The 16,409-nt window shown below is 39.2% G+C and overlaps 1 protein-coding gene across 5 annotated transcripts in view; it reads right to left on the reverse strand.

Moving 5' to 3' along the window:
* Positions 1 to 241: 241 nt before the first annotated feature.
* The window catches only part of LOC113080899 (myomegalin-like), a 55,265-nt gene continuing 39,097 nt past the window's right edge, over positions 242 to 16,409 (reverse strand). For 4 of the 5 annotated variants that reach the window (XM_026252948.1, XM_026252945.1, XM_026252946.1 and 1 more), the window contains 13 exons: positions 16,050 to 16,250; positions 15,792 to 15,923; positions 13,434 to 13,550; positions 12,839 to 13,028; positions 10,832 to 10,956; positions 10,270 to 10,488; positions 9,572 to 9,658; positions 9,010 to 9,215; positions 8,793 to 8,936; positions 8,562 to 8,700; positions 2,865 to 2,911; positions 2,651 to 2,705; positions 242 to 1,983 (listed from right to left, as the gene is read on the reverse strand). In XM_026252948.1, the coding sequence (XP_026108733.1) occupies positions 1,859 to 1,983; positions 2,651 to 2,705; positions 2,865 to 2,911; positions 8,562 to 8,700; positions 8,793 to 8,936; positions 9,010 to 9,215; positions 9,572 to 9,658; positions 10,270 to 10,488; positions 10,832 to 10,956; positions 12,839 to 13,028; positions 13,434 to 13,550; positions 15,792 to 15,923; positions 16,050 to 16,250 (1,787 nt within the window). In that variant the 3' untranslated portion in view covers positions 242 to 1,858. The remainder of the gene's footprint in view (positions 1,984 to 2,650; positions 2,706 to 2,864; positions 2,912 to 8,561; positions 8,701 to 8,792; positions 8,937 to 9,009; positions 9,216 to 9,571; positions 9,659 to 10,269; positions 10,489 to 10,831; positions 10,957 to 12,838; positions 13,029 to 13,433; positions 13,551 to 15,791; positions 15,924 to 16,049; positions 16,251 to 16,409) is intronic. The other variant, XM_026252949.1, reaches the window with a different exon arrangement.

A 16,409-nucleotide genomic window follows, 5' to 3' on the forward strand; every position in this document is an offset into this window, starting at 1 on the left:
CAGTGATATTGTTGACTTGATTGCCAATGATTGCACACATACTATTCAAACTGAACTGAGCTGAATGATGACATCACTGAATTCAATTATGAACTGCCTTTAACTGTCATTTTGCATTATTTACACATTGTTTTCCTAATTAATGTTGTTCAGTTGCTTTGACACAATCTGTTTTGTTTAAAGCGCTATAAATAAAAGTAACTTGACACATTTCAAAATTATGCAACTTTCACAGACAAAATGAAAACGATGCATTTCTATTGTTTATTCCTGTTAAAACTGCAAATGAAGCTGTAATAAAGCATGGCGCATTTTCATAAGCATCAGACACAGAGTTTGATTGGCTTGTGTCGGCAATCTTTTGTTACATTACACCATAACATCAGTAACATATATAGCAACAAATGAGCCTTTAAGCACTATATACATATTATAAAGATTTCAGAACCAACGTCTACTGCTAATTTCTCTCTCTACCTGAATTCAGGTTGGTTCCCCCCTCTGGCTTTGGTTTTTCATCCAAAACTTTCCTGTATCACATTAGTCCTTCACTTACATTTCATTTGTGGTTCTGAATGTAGTGATATATATAGTGATATACACCCTAATACTGTGGAGCACCCACAAGGCCATTTAAAGATCAATATTGCATTTCTCTCTGAAATCACTTACATCGCTGTTTAAAGGCAAAGCAACATTCACTTAAAAGCATATGTTTTCATCATATGCAAAAGATTTGAGGCAAGGCAACTTCTAAGGTTTATAAATTGGTGTAATGTACAAAGTAAATTAATCTATATGGTGTCTTACATCAAGATCAAATGGCTATTGCACAGCTACCCATGTTTTATACATTTGCTTATCCTATAGCAAACATTGGCTAGGTTGACCCAGAGTGCCAAATTCAAACAGCAGGAAGGCATACATGTACAGCTCGGAAAGAAAAAATACAGCAACACAAATCTTGAGTGATAAAGACATATCTCTGATTGTGATTGGCTACGTGATTGAAACATTAGCAGCTCTGGTCTCACCAATGCCCTGCCAACGTTTGCAATCTGTAGTTCAGAAATCTTAAACACTTTAATTGATTGTATTTGCACAGGAGTAACTGTGCACAAATCAATGTCAACTTACTCGCATTCTATATAAATTTTTGCAAATTCATGAGCAACTGCCAAGATGCTTAAAGCACTCTGACACAGTTCCTACAAGGTGAATAAAATAGTGCTATTAAACATGGATTACTTGAAATCAGTTTACATACAGAAGTCATCATCAACAACTGAAAAGATGGAAATTAACCTTGCAAACTTTGGCTTGTTTGGTGAACCTCGCTTCACAAAAAAAGGTGTACTTTCTCTTTATCAACCCCCATCATGCAAATACTAAACACAACATTCAGTTTCAATAAGTAGCAATGGATAATAATGACAATATCAACAATCATATTAATACTAACAGTGTCAAAATATATGGCACATTGTCAAGCACGTGAACTTATTCCACATGCTTTAATTGCCATTTTGTCTTACGATGCAGTGGTCAGTGCTCAAAATGGCTCGCATGCTGATCAGCTACACAGGTGTAATGCATTTTTGCCAAAAATCCCTGAAATACTCAAGGGAATTCTGTGGCAGTCTGTTCATATCTCAGAAAGTGAAGAATATGTTTCCTCTCTGTCTCATGGCAAAACATAAATACTGTCTTCTCACAAACTGTCAATCATTAGGCATGTGGCGATTAATGGCCCACTGTTGAAGGAAAGAGGTCAAATCACAAATAAGCGGTGACAGAGGAGGGTAAGGCTCAATAGAGTGAGTGGTTGACTGGTTTAACAGGAGGCAGAAAGCTGAAGTCACTCCCTGAAACGCTTCTTGGCAGGTTGCTGCAGATTGGCTGTTTCCACGGCAATCGCAGAAGATGCAGGGATCACGCAACCCCAAGCGGAAGAACCTGTGGACACGCCTGTGAAGACTTTTCCTGGAGAAGAGTGAAAGAACCTACATGACTCTACAATCAATCCTGCTGATAATCTGAAACACATCAGGGGAAGCTGAGATGCATTCCTGAGGTTAATACTCACACACACACACACACACACACACACACACACAGAGTCAGTTTAAAGATCCTGTAATGTTTTTGAATCATTTCATGATCAGTTGATATGTCTGTTAGCACATGCTGTAGTGTGCAGTGATGCACCATAGGTCTTCATTAATATTTGACCAGCTCTGTATGGCCACAAGGCTGATGTTTAATGATCATGCATAGAGTGTGGATAAACTAAACTGTGTGTATGCTGGATTCACGTCACATTTACCTCAGGAAAGTCATTCAATTGGAGTAAAGCCACAATAAAAACTACATTATTTCCACATTTAAATATTTTTATTAAGTCTGAGCATTGAATGCTAAATAAACTAAAACTTTAGTTTTTCTAAAAGAAAAAAATATTTTGTTGCATCACTAGTTGTGTTTATGTCAGTGAGATGTGATAAATCTTGTCCCTGTTTGTGATTGGACAAATCATAAGTAGCTCATGCAACCCCTGTTGTCACATGACAGATCTCACAGAAGGAAGTACTCAAGCAATGATGACACAAGTAGCATGAGCTGAAACACACACCACAAACTAGACCATTACCATGGCAAAGAGAGGAAGAGGAGGAGCTTAGAGAGGAAATCCTGAGTTCATTCTTCTGGAAACACTCAGAGAAAATGAGAGAAATAGAGGAAAGACAGAACAAAGAAAGAAAGAAAAAAAGAAAAGGAAGGAGGTCGAGACTCAAGATGAGGGACAAACACAAGACAAATACAGTAGTGAACACATATTGTCTGAGATGAAACTGAACACGCACCTCTAGATTCACTCGCGCTTTCTTCAGCACATCTCGCGTCCGGGAAACTGTAAGAAAGATGTGCTTGTTAAAGCTTGGAAGCTGATGACATCATTACACTAACAAACCAACCACATATAACAGCAAAAGTACAAACTCACTTTAACAACCTTAAGAATACTGAAAAAAATGCAGTGGACTCTCCTAGCTGGTTATTGTTTACATATCAATCAATCAATCACCTTTATTTATATAGTGCTTTAAACAAAATACATTGTGTCAAAGCACTGAACAACATTCATTTGGAAAACAGTGTCTCAATAATGCAAAATGATAGTTAAGGTAGTTCATCATTGAATTCAGTGATGTCATCTCTGTTCAGTTAAATAGTGTCTGTGCATTTATTTGCAATCAAGTCAATGATATCGCTGTAGATGAAGTGACCCCAACTAAGCAAGCCAGAGGCAACAGCGACAAGGAACCGAAACTCCATCTGTGACAGAATGGAGAAAAAAACCATGGGAGAAACCAGGCTCAGTTGGGGGGCCAGTTCTCCTCTGACCAGACGAAACCAGTAGATCAATTCCAGGCTGCAGCAAAGTCAGATTGTGCAGAAGAATCATTTGTTTCCTGTGGTCTTGTCCTGGTGGTCCTCTAAGACAAGGTCTTTACAGGGGATCTGTATCTGGGGCTCTAGTTGTCCTGGTCTCCGCTGTCTTTCTGGGCAGTAGAGGTCCTTTCTAGGTGCTGATCCACCATCTGGTCTGGATACGTACTGGATCCGGGCGACTGCAGTGACCCTCTGATCTGCATACAGACTGGATCTGGTGGCTATGGTGACCTCGGAACAAGAGAGAAACAGACAAATATTAGCGTAGATGCCATTCTTCTAATGATGTAGCAAGTACATAGGGTGTTATGTGAAGTGTTTCCGGTTAATGCAGCCTAAAAATCCTTTAACGGATTTGGATATTAAAAGCATATTAGTATGTTATGTGTATGCCAGGTTAAAGAGATGGGTCTTTAATCTAGATTAAAACTGCAAGAGTGTGTCTGCCTCCCGAACAATGTTAGGTAGGTTATTCCAGAGTTTAGGCGCCAAATAGGAAAAGGATCTGCAGCCCGCAGTTGATTTTGATATTCTAGGTATTATCAAATTGCCTGAGTTTTGAGAACATAGTGGACGTAGAGGAGTATAATGTAAAAGGAGCTCATTCAAATACTGAGGTGCTAAACCATTCAGGGCTTTATAAGTAATAAGCAATATTTTAAAATCTATACGATGTTTGATAGGGAGCCAGTGCAGTGTGGACAGGACCGGGCTAATATGGTCAAACTTCCTGGTTCTAGTAAGAACTCTTGCTGCTACATTTTGGACTAGCTGTAGTTTGTTTACTAAGCGTGCAGAACAACCACCCAATAAAGCATTACAATAGTCTAACCTTGAAGTCATAAATGCATGGATTAACATTTCTGCATTTGACATTGAGAGCATAGGCCGTAATTTAGATATATTTTTGAGATGGAAAAATGCAGTTTTACAAATGCTAGAAATGTTAGGAATGCTAGGAAAGATTGCGATCAAGTAGCACACCTAGGTTCCTAACTGATGACGAAAAATTGACAAAGCAACCATCAAGTCTTAGACAGTGTTATAGGTTATTTCAAGCAGAGTTTTTAGGCCCTATAATTAACACCTCTGTTTTTTCTGAATTTAGCAGTAAGAAATTACTCGTCATCCAATTTTTTATATCTGCTATGCATTCCATTAGTTTTTCAAATTGGTGTGTTTCGCCGGGCTGTGAGGAAATATAGAGCTGAGTATCATCAGCATAACAGTGAAAGCTAACACCATGTTTCCTGATGATATCTCCCAAGGGTAACATATAAAGCGTGAAGAGTAGCGGCCCTAGTACTGAGCCTTGAGGTACTCCATACTGCACTTGTGATCGATACGATACATCTTCATTCACTGCTATGAACTGATGGCGGTCATATAAGTAGGATTTAAACCATGCTAATGAACTTCCAATGATGCCAACAAAGTGTTCAAGCCTATGCAAAAGAATGCTGTGGTCAATTGTGTCAAACGCAGCACTAAGATCCAATAAAACTAATAGAGAGATACACCCACGATCAGTTGTTAAGAGCAGATCATTTGTAACTCTAAGGAGAGCAGTCTCAGTACTATGATACGATCTAAATCCTGACTGGAAATCCTCACATATACCATTTTTCTCTAAGAAGGAATATAATTGTGAGGATACCACCTTTTCTAGTATCTTGGACAGAAAAGGGAGATTCGAGATGGTCTATAATTAACAAGTTCTTTGGGGTCAAGTTGTGTTTTTTTATGAGAGGCTTAATAACAGCCAGTTTGAAGGTTTTGGGGACATATCCTAATGACAATGAGGAATTAATAATAGTCAGAAGAGGACCTATGACTTCTGGAAGCACCTCTTTTAGGAGCTTAGATGGTATAGGGTCTAACATACATGTTGTTGGTTTAGATGATTTAACAAATTTATACAATTCTTCCTCTCCTATAGTAGAGAATGAGTGGAACTGTTCCTCAGGGGGTCTATAGTGCACTGTCTGATGTGATACTGTAGCTGACGGCTGAATGGTTGCAATTTTATCTCTAATAGTATCGATTTTAGAAGTAAAGTAGTTCATAAAGTCATTACTGTTGTGGTGTTGGGAAATGTCAACACTTGTTGAGGCTTTATTTTTCGTTAATTTAGCCACTGTATTGAATAAATACCTGGGGTTATGTTTGTTGACTTCTAAAAGAGAAGAAAAGTAATCAGATCTAGCAGTTTTTAATGCTTTTCTGTAGGATATGCTACTTTCCCGCCAAGCAATACGAAATAGCTCTAGTTTTGTTTTCCTCCAGCTGCGCTCCATTTTTCTGGCTGCTCTCTTTAGGGTGCGAGTATGCTCATTATACCATGGTGTCAAACTGTTTTCCTTAACCTTCCTTAAGCGTAAAGGAGCAACTGTATTTAAAGTGCTAGAAAAGAGAGAGTCCATAGTTTCTGTTACATCATCAAGTTGTTCTGAGGTTTTGGATATGCTAAGGAATTTGGATACATCAGGAAGATAACTTAAAAAGCAGTCTTTTGCGATAGAAGTGATGGTTCTTCGATACTTGTAACAAGAAGTAGAATTTACAATTTTGGCTATATGAAGTTTGCACAGAACTAAATAATGATCTGAGATATCATCACTTGGCTGAATAATTTCAACATTATCAACATCAATTCCATGTGACAGTATTAAATCTAGAGTATGATTTCGACAATGAGTAGGTCCTGAAACATGTTGTCTAACACCAATAGAGTTCAGAATGTCTATAAATGCTGATCCCAATGCATCTTTTTCATTATCGACATGGATATTAAAATCACCAACTATTAAAACTTTATCTGCAGCCAGAACTAACTCAGATGTAAAATCACCAAACTCTTTAATAAAGTCTGTATGGTGCCCTGGTGGCCTGTATACAGTAGCCAGTACAAACATAACAGGGGATTTATCATTAACATTTGTTTCTCTGGATAATGTTATATGTAGCACCATTACTTCAAACGAGTTATACTTGAAGCCTGCCCTCTGAGAAATCCTGAAAACGTTGTTATAAATTGAAGCAACTCCTCCCCCTTTGCCTTTTAGACGCGGCTCGTGTTTATAACAGTAATCTTGGGGGGTGGACTCATTTAAAATAATGTAATCATCAGGTTTTAGCCAAGTTTCTGTCAAACAGAGCACATCTATTTTATGATCAGTTATCATATTATTTACAAAAAGTGTTTTCGTAGAAATGGATCTGATATTCAATAAGCCAAGCTTTATCATTTGTTTATCCATATTGCATTTGTTTTTTATTTGTTGAACCTCAATTAAATTGTTAGCCTTAACTTGGTTTGGATGTTTTTTGTATTTTCTAGTTCGGGGAACAGACACAGTCTCTATAGTGTGATATCTAGGTGAAAGAGTCTCTATGTGCTGAGAATTGACTGACCTCTGTGACGGGAGGCAGCTAGCAGACGGTCGGTTTAGCCAGTCTGTCTGCTTCCTGATCTGGGCCCCAGTTAGTCAAGTATAAACTCTAAGACTATTTGCCATATTTCTAGAGAGAAGAGTGGCGCCACCCCAGGAGGGATGAAGACCATCTCTTTTAAACAGGTCAGGTCTGCCCCAAAAGCTCGTCCAATTGAAATCTATGAAACCTATATTATTCTGTGGGCACCACTTAGACATCCAGCCATTGAGTGATGACAATCTGCTATGCATCTCGTCACCACGGTAAGCAGGGAGGGGACCAGAGCATATTACAGTGTCTGACATCGTGCTTGCAAGTTCACACACCTCTTTAAAGTTATTTTTAGTGATCTCCAACTGGCGAAGTCGAACATCATTAGCGCCGGCATGAATAACAATCTTACTGTATTTACGTTTAGCATTAGCCAGCAGTTTTAAATTTGCCAAGATGTCAGGCGCTCTGACTCCCGGTAAACATTTGACTATGGTGGCTGGTGTCTCTATATTCACGTTCCGTACAATACAATCACCAATAACTAGAGCACTTTCATCAGGTTTCTCAGTGGGTGCATCACTGAGTGGGGAGAAGCTGTTTAATGTTTTGATCGGAACAGAAGAGCGGTGTTTTGACCCACGACTACGCTGCCTCACCGTCACCCAGTTGCCCTGCTTCAGGGGCTCTGTTGCCAGAACCGGACAATGTACAGGAATCCCTGAGCTAGACGCATCCAAAGCCGTATCTAGAGCCCTAACATTCTTACTGTCCTCAATTAAAGTTTGGATGCGTGTCTCTAATTCTGAAATCTTCTCTGTCAGCCTAACTATTTCCCTGCATTTATCACATGTGAATCCCTCATCTGTGACAGAGATAGATAAACTGTACATGTGGCAAGAGGTGCAAATAACAATTGCAGGAGAAGCCATTACTCACCGTGCTTGATGAAATATTCTTACTGCGGATGTTTGATGAACTTGTGAAAAACTGCAGCGTGAGAGAGGAGAGGAGAAAAGAAAACGCTAATGACAAGCTAACGAGTGCTAGCACTTTGCAGGTGTACTGCACTCATGGAAAAGTGAACGATCAAAGTTAATCTGATAAGATTGATCGATAATATCAGAAATATGGTGTGAATTAAGTTATATTTTACAACTTAAAAAAAACAAAAACAGACAGTGATAGTAAGAAAGATTATAGAGAAAAAAAATAAAAATAAAAACAGCTACATGGAGCTACGATAAGCTACAGAAGGCCAACAGGAAGTAGAGAAAACACTGTCCAACAGTGACACCAACAGGCAGGAGGCTCAGTCATTAGGACCAAAAGTCTACATAGTGAGACGAGCTGTGCTCAGCATGTGAACTTTATAGTTTTTTCCTTTTGCTCCTCTCTACAAACCCAAATGCAATTGTTATCACAAAGCCATTGAGCTACGTAAGAACTCACACTGGTCCCCAGGCCATTTTTCTATGACGGAGCAAAATGAAAAAAGTTAAGTATACTTTGGGCCTCATTTGCCGTGTTTGGGATGTTTAACACACGCAGTGAAGACTATTATACAGTGTTTTATTTTACATTTGATTACTTTATTCGATGTCTGAGCCAGGCTATTACTGGCCTGAATTCTTCTGTTAGGCTAAAAAGCACTGTTTTTTATTCTTCATTTTTGAACTCACGCTGGTTGACAATGAAGGTCTCCATGCTTTCTTTGCTTCGGTTGGAGCAGCGTAGACGCTGGATGGTTCCCTGCAGAACCTCCTCCTGTTCAGCCATCCGCAAATGGAGCGACTGGATCTCCTCACGCATTAACTGCTCCTGAGAGGAGACAGTGCCACAATTCTCAGTGCTCAATTCATTCCCATTAACACTGCATTTGGTTTTTAGGGCTCAATAAATGCAGTTCGAACCCTCTGAATGAGATGAGCGGGACCGTCGCTGCTCGGAAGCGCCGCCCGCCAGAACATCTTGAGCAGAGACACTGCCTCATCCAGAATCTGACACAAGGTCTTGGTGTTGGAGAGAAGTGTCTTCACTGTGTTATAATCCAGAGCCTGTAAGTGAGAAACACGTGACCCCAATGCCGTTTGCACAAGCACTCTGATCTGTCACGCGTCTGAGCATCACCTTTCCTCCGCTAATCTCCAGCAGGGCAGAGCTGAGACTCGACTGCAGCACCGCCTCCATCCGCTGCACGAGTGCCCGGCCCTCCATTACCTGCTGCTGCAGGGCACTGTAGTCATCCACATGACCGATGGCATGCCGCCCGTTACAGTTGGCAAACGAGCCGTCCGGAGCTTCTCCCTCCAGATCCGTATGAGGCTCCATTGAGTCTAAAGAGAGAGGATGCATTTTAGTTCTTCTCATCAACCTTATAACTTGAACATTCCTCAAGCAGCACCACTAATTACTAGTTCCCAACCAGAAGTACTTCAGCAGGGTCCAGAAGGTCACTAGAAAGTTTACCTGTAACTGCTGCCAGAACTGGTAAATTTGTGCAAGACAAACAAGCTCAGGTTCTCAATGAAGCCAGAAGCCAAGTCTAAGTGTGGGTTTAGTTTCAGCAGAAAATGTATAAGATAAAAAATAATGACTTAAAATCCAATTCAAACAACTTGATAGGCCTGCATTTTAGCCACAATGAAATAGTGACATAAGAATCCCAGCTGCAGCCGATGTCAGCACACACCATTAGTGTTCACAGCGCTGTCCTCCATCTCTGAGTACGGGGAGTACAGGGGACCCACGTCTCTGACAGGAGGAGAAGGAGAAGGGTCTGTGGAGCACGGCAGATTGGTTAGTACATCACAAAACCACTACGACCAACCTGCAGGTAATGCTCGACATATTCAAGCAGATTCTCAGTGCACATGTCAATACCTAACACATGAGTGTCATGTTATCTACTTACTTTTAATCACTAGGGTAATCATATAGGCCATTTTTACTAGTCCTGTCCTTGCCAGGATTTCTATATTGCCTAAAATATCAAGGTTTTGGCTGTTTGCACTTTGCAGATTGATCGTTGTATGACATTGACGAGAGCTATAGAAAGCAGAGTAGATGCCTCCTTATGCTTTCAAATGACTCTCCTGGTACTTTGGTGTCATACAATGATCGATGCACAGCGTCATTTCAAGTCGAACAAATGAACAAACACACCTAACACGTGCACTTATTTAAATCACTTTGATTCTCTGTAGATCTTACCTTCTCACGCACCACAATTGGTAGATTATATACAATACCTACATTTTATTGGTCAAACTACTTTGGATGTTTCAGACAATATTAAAATCCTGGCCAGGACATGTGCAAAACAAATGGCCACCCTATAAATCATGCATGCAGAACAGTCAATGTGAAATCAGCATGGGCACACGCTACCGTGCATAAGCTGTCGGCGGTAAAGCACGTCTCGCAGCGGACTTCCCAGGATGATGGGCGACGGGCGCTGATCGATGCAGTGATCCAGCTGTTTCTGTAGCTGAGCTCGTAGAGCACTGTTCTCCTGTACACTGCGCTCCAATTGGGCCCTTAGAGCCCGAACTTCCACCAGCAGCTCCCCAAGCTCCACTGCCGGGCAGCGCATACCACACACCCACCCTACACAACAGAGGCTTAGTGCACCGACTGGATGATTAAAATCTATACCTGATTTGTTTGTATTAACTGGAAACTGTGATTTGATGAAAGTCTACTACTCAATATTCAACATGACTCATGCACATATTCACACTTCACATGATAGCTAATGCACCGCTGCAAATCACACTAGTGAGCAGTAGTGAATGATACAAACATATGTTACGTTTCACAGGAATAAATAAACTATGACAGTTTTGCAGAAACATGAGAGTAAATAAACCATGGCAGAATCTTTTTATTGTGGATGTGTGTGGACTATTCCAGTATCGTTCACAGATGTGGTGCTTCTGCAGTATCTCACCTGCAGAGGTGCTCTTTCTCACACCACACACACGGTCGTACAGTTGTAGTTCACTCTGTAGGGAGTGAAGCAGCTGTCTGCTCTCTGCTAACTGCTGCTGGAGTAAAGTCACCTCATGCTGCAGTCTGAACACAGATCACTAGTTACTCAGCCTTCATTCACATGCAGTGTTGGCTAAGTTACTTTCAAAAAGTAATTAATTACTATTACATCATCAATATTGTATTTAAATTACTTTACTAATTCATCTGTCTGAAAAGTAACTTAATTACTCAATAAGTAACTTAATTATTCAAATTAGTAATTAGGCTACATCTTAAAGGGTTAGTTCACCCAAAAAATGAAAATTATGTCATTAATAACTCACCCTCATGTCGTTCCAAACCCATAAGACCTCCATTCATCTTCGGAACACAGTTTAAGATATTTTAGATTTAGTCCTAGAGCTTTCTGTCCCTAAATTAAAAATGTATGTACGGTATACTGTTAATGTCCAGAAAGGTATTTTCGATGATTTAACAAATTCTAACTGACCCTCTGATGTCACATGAACTACTTTGATGATGTTTTTCTTACCTTTCTGGACATGGACAGTATACTGTACACACAGCTTCAATGGAGGGACAGAAAGCTCTTAACTAAATCTAATATATCTTAAACTGTGTTCCAAAGATGAACGGAGGTCTCACAGGTTTGGAACGACACGAGGGTAAGTTATTAATGACATAATTTTAATTTTTGGGTGAACTAACCATTTAAAATCCCTTGATAAAAATGTAACACTTCATTCTTTCAATTTGAGTCAAACATATAATAGTTTAGTCTTTTAGTTTTAAAACAACTGTAATACTTAAACATTTTTATAAAAAATGTAACCTTCTTTGGTTAACAAATAGAAATACTCTCAATAACAAAAAAGCTTAAGAAAAGTTAAACAATACATTTCAGTTTGGCAAGATGTTCAGTAAAATCCGTACAGGTTTACTTAAAAATAACACGTTAACTAATGTAGGTAAGAATAAATTACATAAATGATCTTCTCTGCTGAATAAAGCCGTGTCAGATCACGCTTTTCTTCTGAAGTGAATTCCTCATAGCAGGACTTATTTCAAAAACGATGAAAATTAGATGAATCTTGGTGGGGTTTTTTATAAATTTTTTGTATCTAGATGAGGGTGTTTGCACGGAGTTGAATGCATATAATGAGCTCAGATACAGGAAAGACTGTACCTCGATTTAGTTCAATACGGATTGCATAATCAGAAAATTTCCGTTTTCAGTTTGAATTCAATCATTTAAAAGTAGACACAAGCTTTCTATAGACATTTCTCATGTTTCTGTGTCAAATATTCGCTGAGTTTGTGACGTGTAGAAAGTTGCTAAAGGAAACCTAGATGGCTGAAAGTGCATCCTGTTTGTTGTTTATTTTGCAAATGCACAAAGTTTTGTTGTTATTGTCAGTGTACACAAATAAAAGTAGGCCTTTTTTAGATTCGATAGATTTTAGAATTATCTGTATCTACTAGTATTTACTGCATTTCATTAGCTCTGTACTTGTACTCTACATTGTTGAATCTAATCTAAAAAAAGAAAGAAAGAAAAGGTATTTAAGGTTTCTCTGTGAATCAGGAAAAACTGAAAGTAAAGGCATTGGCACGCAGAGTGTTAAAGATGCTGCATTAAATTTTATCTTTAGACGGTAAATTTAGATTTCAAATTCAATGCTGATTTTATAACTGCTGAAATTATTTACTGTATGTTACGCAAGTACTTTAACTGTAACTGTAAAAGTAACTATAATTAAATTACCTAAAAAAAGCAGTAATCCCTTACTTTACTTTTTCAGTGGATAGGTAATTGAATTACAGTAATGCTTTACTTAGTAATGCGTTACACCCAATACTGTTCAAGTTTCACACTTATCAGTAAGAAACAGATCACAATGACCACAAAAGGCTTTCTCCAAATGGAGCTGCTCTTTCTAAGTGCTCACATGGTTTCTCTGACCTGTTGTTGTGCTCCTGACTGTTTTGTCTGTCCTGTCGAAGTTGTTGGATTTGTTGACTTTGTTCACAGTTGTGTGTCTGCAGCCTCCTCAACTCCTCCTTCCATTGTGCTGCCTCTAACTCCGCCTGCTGCAGACGGACACGCCCAGAAAGCACCGCCTCCCGGAGCTGCTCTGTCTCTTCACTGCAGTCTGCCTCATACAAATGTCTAATTATTAACGCTCCAGAGTCCTATAGACAGTAATGCTCATTCTGCAAATTTATAAGACTGTTATAGGATTCATGTGAATTAATAAGTCTTTTGCTGTAATATATCTCCGCTTTCGCAGAGACATTAAATGCATGTGATCTGTAGCACTTATGTTTAGTTATGTTGTCCACAAATTATATCTATGTGGTCTGTATATTGCTGGGCTGGTTAAAAGAAAAGCTGAACAGTGATGCCCTCCATTAGCTATTATAGGTGGTCAAGTCTAGTGTTTCCCAACCCTGTTCCTGTAGGCACAACAACAGTATGCATTTATTGCTTTACCATTACCTAGAGCCATTCATCTGTTTGTGTGTTTGTCTGTGTGTGTGTGTGTGTGTGTGTGTACCTCTGCTGGCTTGTAACTTTGACTCTAGTGCCAGATTTTCCTCCTTTAATGCTCTGACTTCATTGGTCAGTTGACTGACTGCATCATGACTCTGGATAAAGATGTTGTTTGGAGCCACTGTCAAACACACACACACACACACACACACACACACACACAGAAACACACAACAACAAGACTTTGGCTTAAGTTTGAAATGGTTCTCACAACTATACACAAGCACACATACTCAATTTAAACACTGCATAAAGCAAACTAGATTTTGAAAAAAATGTTAGTCAAGACTATAGGTTAGAAATCGTTTGAAATTTTACGGTTCTGGTTCCAATTAAAATTAACTATTATTATGTTTTTATTATTTTACCTTCTTTGAATGTAGTGTTGGTGGGAGGTAGTAAGTAATGTTGAGTAATACTAATCCATCAATCAGCATGTGCTTCAAAGTTGATGTTTTTTACACTATCAATAACATTTAGCTTTTAAAAGAGGGAATAAGCTAATTGGCCAAATAGTCCCTTGAGGACTGAGATACTTGTTCATTTCCCTAAATTAATAAAATATAAACTTTTATACTTATAATCATGTATACACACTCTCCATAAAGCCCCTATTTTACAAATAATAATGCAGTTAGGGGATGCTGTGATGCAATGAGTGGTTTCCACATTTTAAAACAATTTAAATGCATGAAAATAAATATTTTATATCACTTTGTTTATCACTCTTGAAATGACCTGTACACTAAATTATCTATCCCTCATACTTACATAACAATAGCAGTCTATTTATTTAGTGGTACAAGTTGAAGTCAGTATGTGTATTAAATTACACTATGGGACAAATAAGTTTGTGAGTGAAGTGACATAATTCGTGCTCTGCATTTGACCCATGCAAAGTGCACACACAGCAGTGAACACACACACACACACACACTGTGAGCACACACACGGAGCAGTAGGCATCATTTTTGCTGCGTCACCCGGGGAGCAGTTTGGGGTTCGGTGACTTGCTCAAGGACACCTCAGCCACGGTATTGCCTGCCCAAGACTCAAACCCACAACTTTAGGATTAGGAGTCAAACGCTCTAACCATTCGGCCACGACTTCCCCTTAATTAGTCCACGACTTAATTATAATGTAAATTAGTGGTGGCAGGTGCACTGCGCTGCCTGTATATGTATAGTCAGGCAAACAACATGCACCGTTATCAAAGGAGAGAGTGTGCATCCAGTCATGGGAAACGTGTTCAGGAGTTAAAGACACTATGTGGCGTGGCGAGTCTTTAGAGTGTGCGTCATTAGAAACAATGTACTCTGTAATAAAAGAGGCAGGGAGGCATTTCTGTTATTCAGTTTGTGACATCCTTCACGGGAAACGCACAATCATCAGAAAACCGGCACAAGGCTGCTCACAGCGCTTGGTCACGTGCACCAGAAACATTTTCAGAAACTAAAAAATTGCTCACGGTTACGGTTCTTTTAAAAATCGGAACCGGTTCTCAGTTCCCAACCCTTAGTCAAGACAAACTTAAAGTTGGCTTTGTTTGTATTTTTTTTAAAGCCTAAGAAGTTGCATCTGTAATTAAATTATCTAACTGAGTGCATAAATGAATGTGAGTAATCTTACCTGATGCTGATATTACAATAGCCGGTATTAACAGTTTATGTGATCTGGCTCTTGATTTTATTATTATTATTTTCTTTATTATTATTATTTCTTTTCCGGAAAGCAAATATATCAAACATGTGCATGGTAAGAGCATCTATGGTAATTCGCGTTGGCCAAAACACACAAGGAAACGCGTTATGAAATAAAATATCACCGGCAATCACAGACATTCGCATTCGGACGGCATTAGTTTTCTCAGAGGATCACAGAGTTTGCTGAAAAACAGTAGGTAATTTGCTCTGGAATTATCACAGAGGTTGTGTGAGAAAAACACACAAGCAAAACACACAGATGTGGCAGATTCGGACGGGATTAAAATCACCAAGTACGTCTGTGAAACACAGATTTCTCTAACGACCCCCTGTAAAACTAGTCCCGTCCGAATAGGGCTTTTCTCAAGCAAATTTAATTAGATTAGATTAGATTCAACTTTATTGTCATTGCACATGTAAGGTACAAGGCAACGTAATGCAGTTAGCATCTAACCAGAAGTGCAATAAGCTTTAAATAAACAATCGTTTACCAGGTTTATTGAACAAAATGACACATATTTGTTCTGAATATGACACTGTTGTTCTGAATATCAGTCATGTGATGGTCTGTTGCCCAATCACAGATTAACAATATGAATGTGAGCATCATATTGTGTCAAAATATGAATTGTCTTTCTCACACACACACACACACATACCGGTGTCTCTCTCCCATGTGGCCAGACGTCCCTCTAACTGCTGCCTCAGTCTCTCGTTGGTTCTGATTGAATCTTCCAGTCTCTGACGCAGAGATCGGATCTCTCTCAGATGCTCCTCGATCACATCAACACCTGTCAGCATCACATCATATTTACAACAACTGAAGGTGAGTCCATGTGTTTATACTGTTTCTCAGTTTGTTTTTATTTAAACTGCTGATTGAATGGCTGGACAGTAACACACACAAACACACAAACCTGTTTGACTGTTGCCAGACTGATAATAAGATGATCCATCAAAACCTCTTATTGGTTGAATCATATTCTCCATGTCCCACATTGCATCTGTTTGCAGAGATGGGCCTCCACTCTTTCCCAGTACATGTTGGGATACAGGTGTGTAATCGATTGATTGCATGGTCAGCTGATAGCTGGAGAGTGAGCGAGGAGCACTGAAAGCTGTTAGAAAGAGTGACGCAGAAATTAATTTCAGGACACACAAGTCTCTAAAGTGTTGGGATCTATCAGGTGAAAGCACTCATTTCTGATCATATCACATGAGTTTGCAAGGTTATGAACAAATAATAATAAATATGAAGAACTGAATTATGCTCAGTC

The sequence above is a fragment of the Carassius auratus genome, unplaced genomic scaffold (genome assembly GCF_003368295.1).
Source record: "Carassius auratus strain Wakin unplaced genomic scaffold, ASM336829v1 scaf_tig00032475, whole genome shotgun sequence".
NCBI lineage: Eukaryota > Metazoa > Chordata > Actinopteri > Cypriniformes > Cyprinidae > Carassius > Carassius auratus.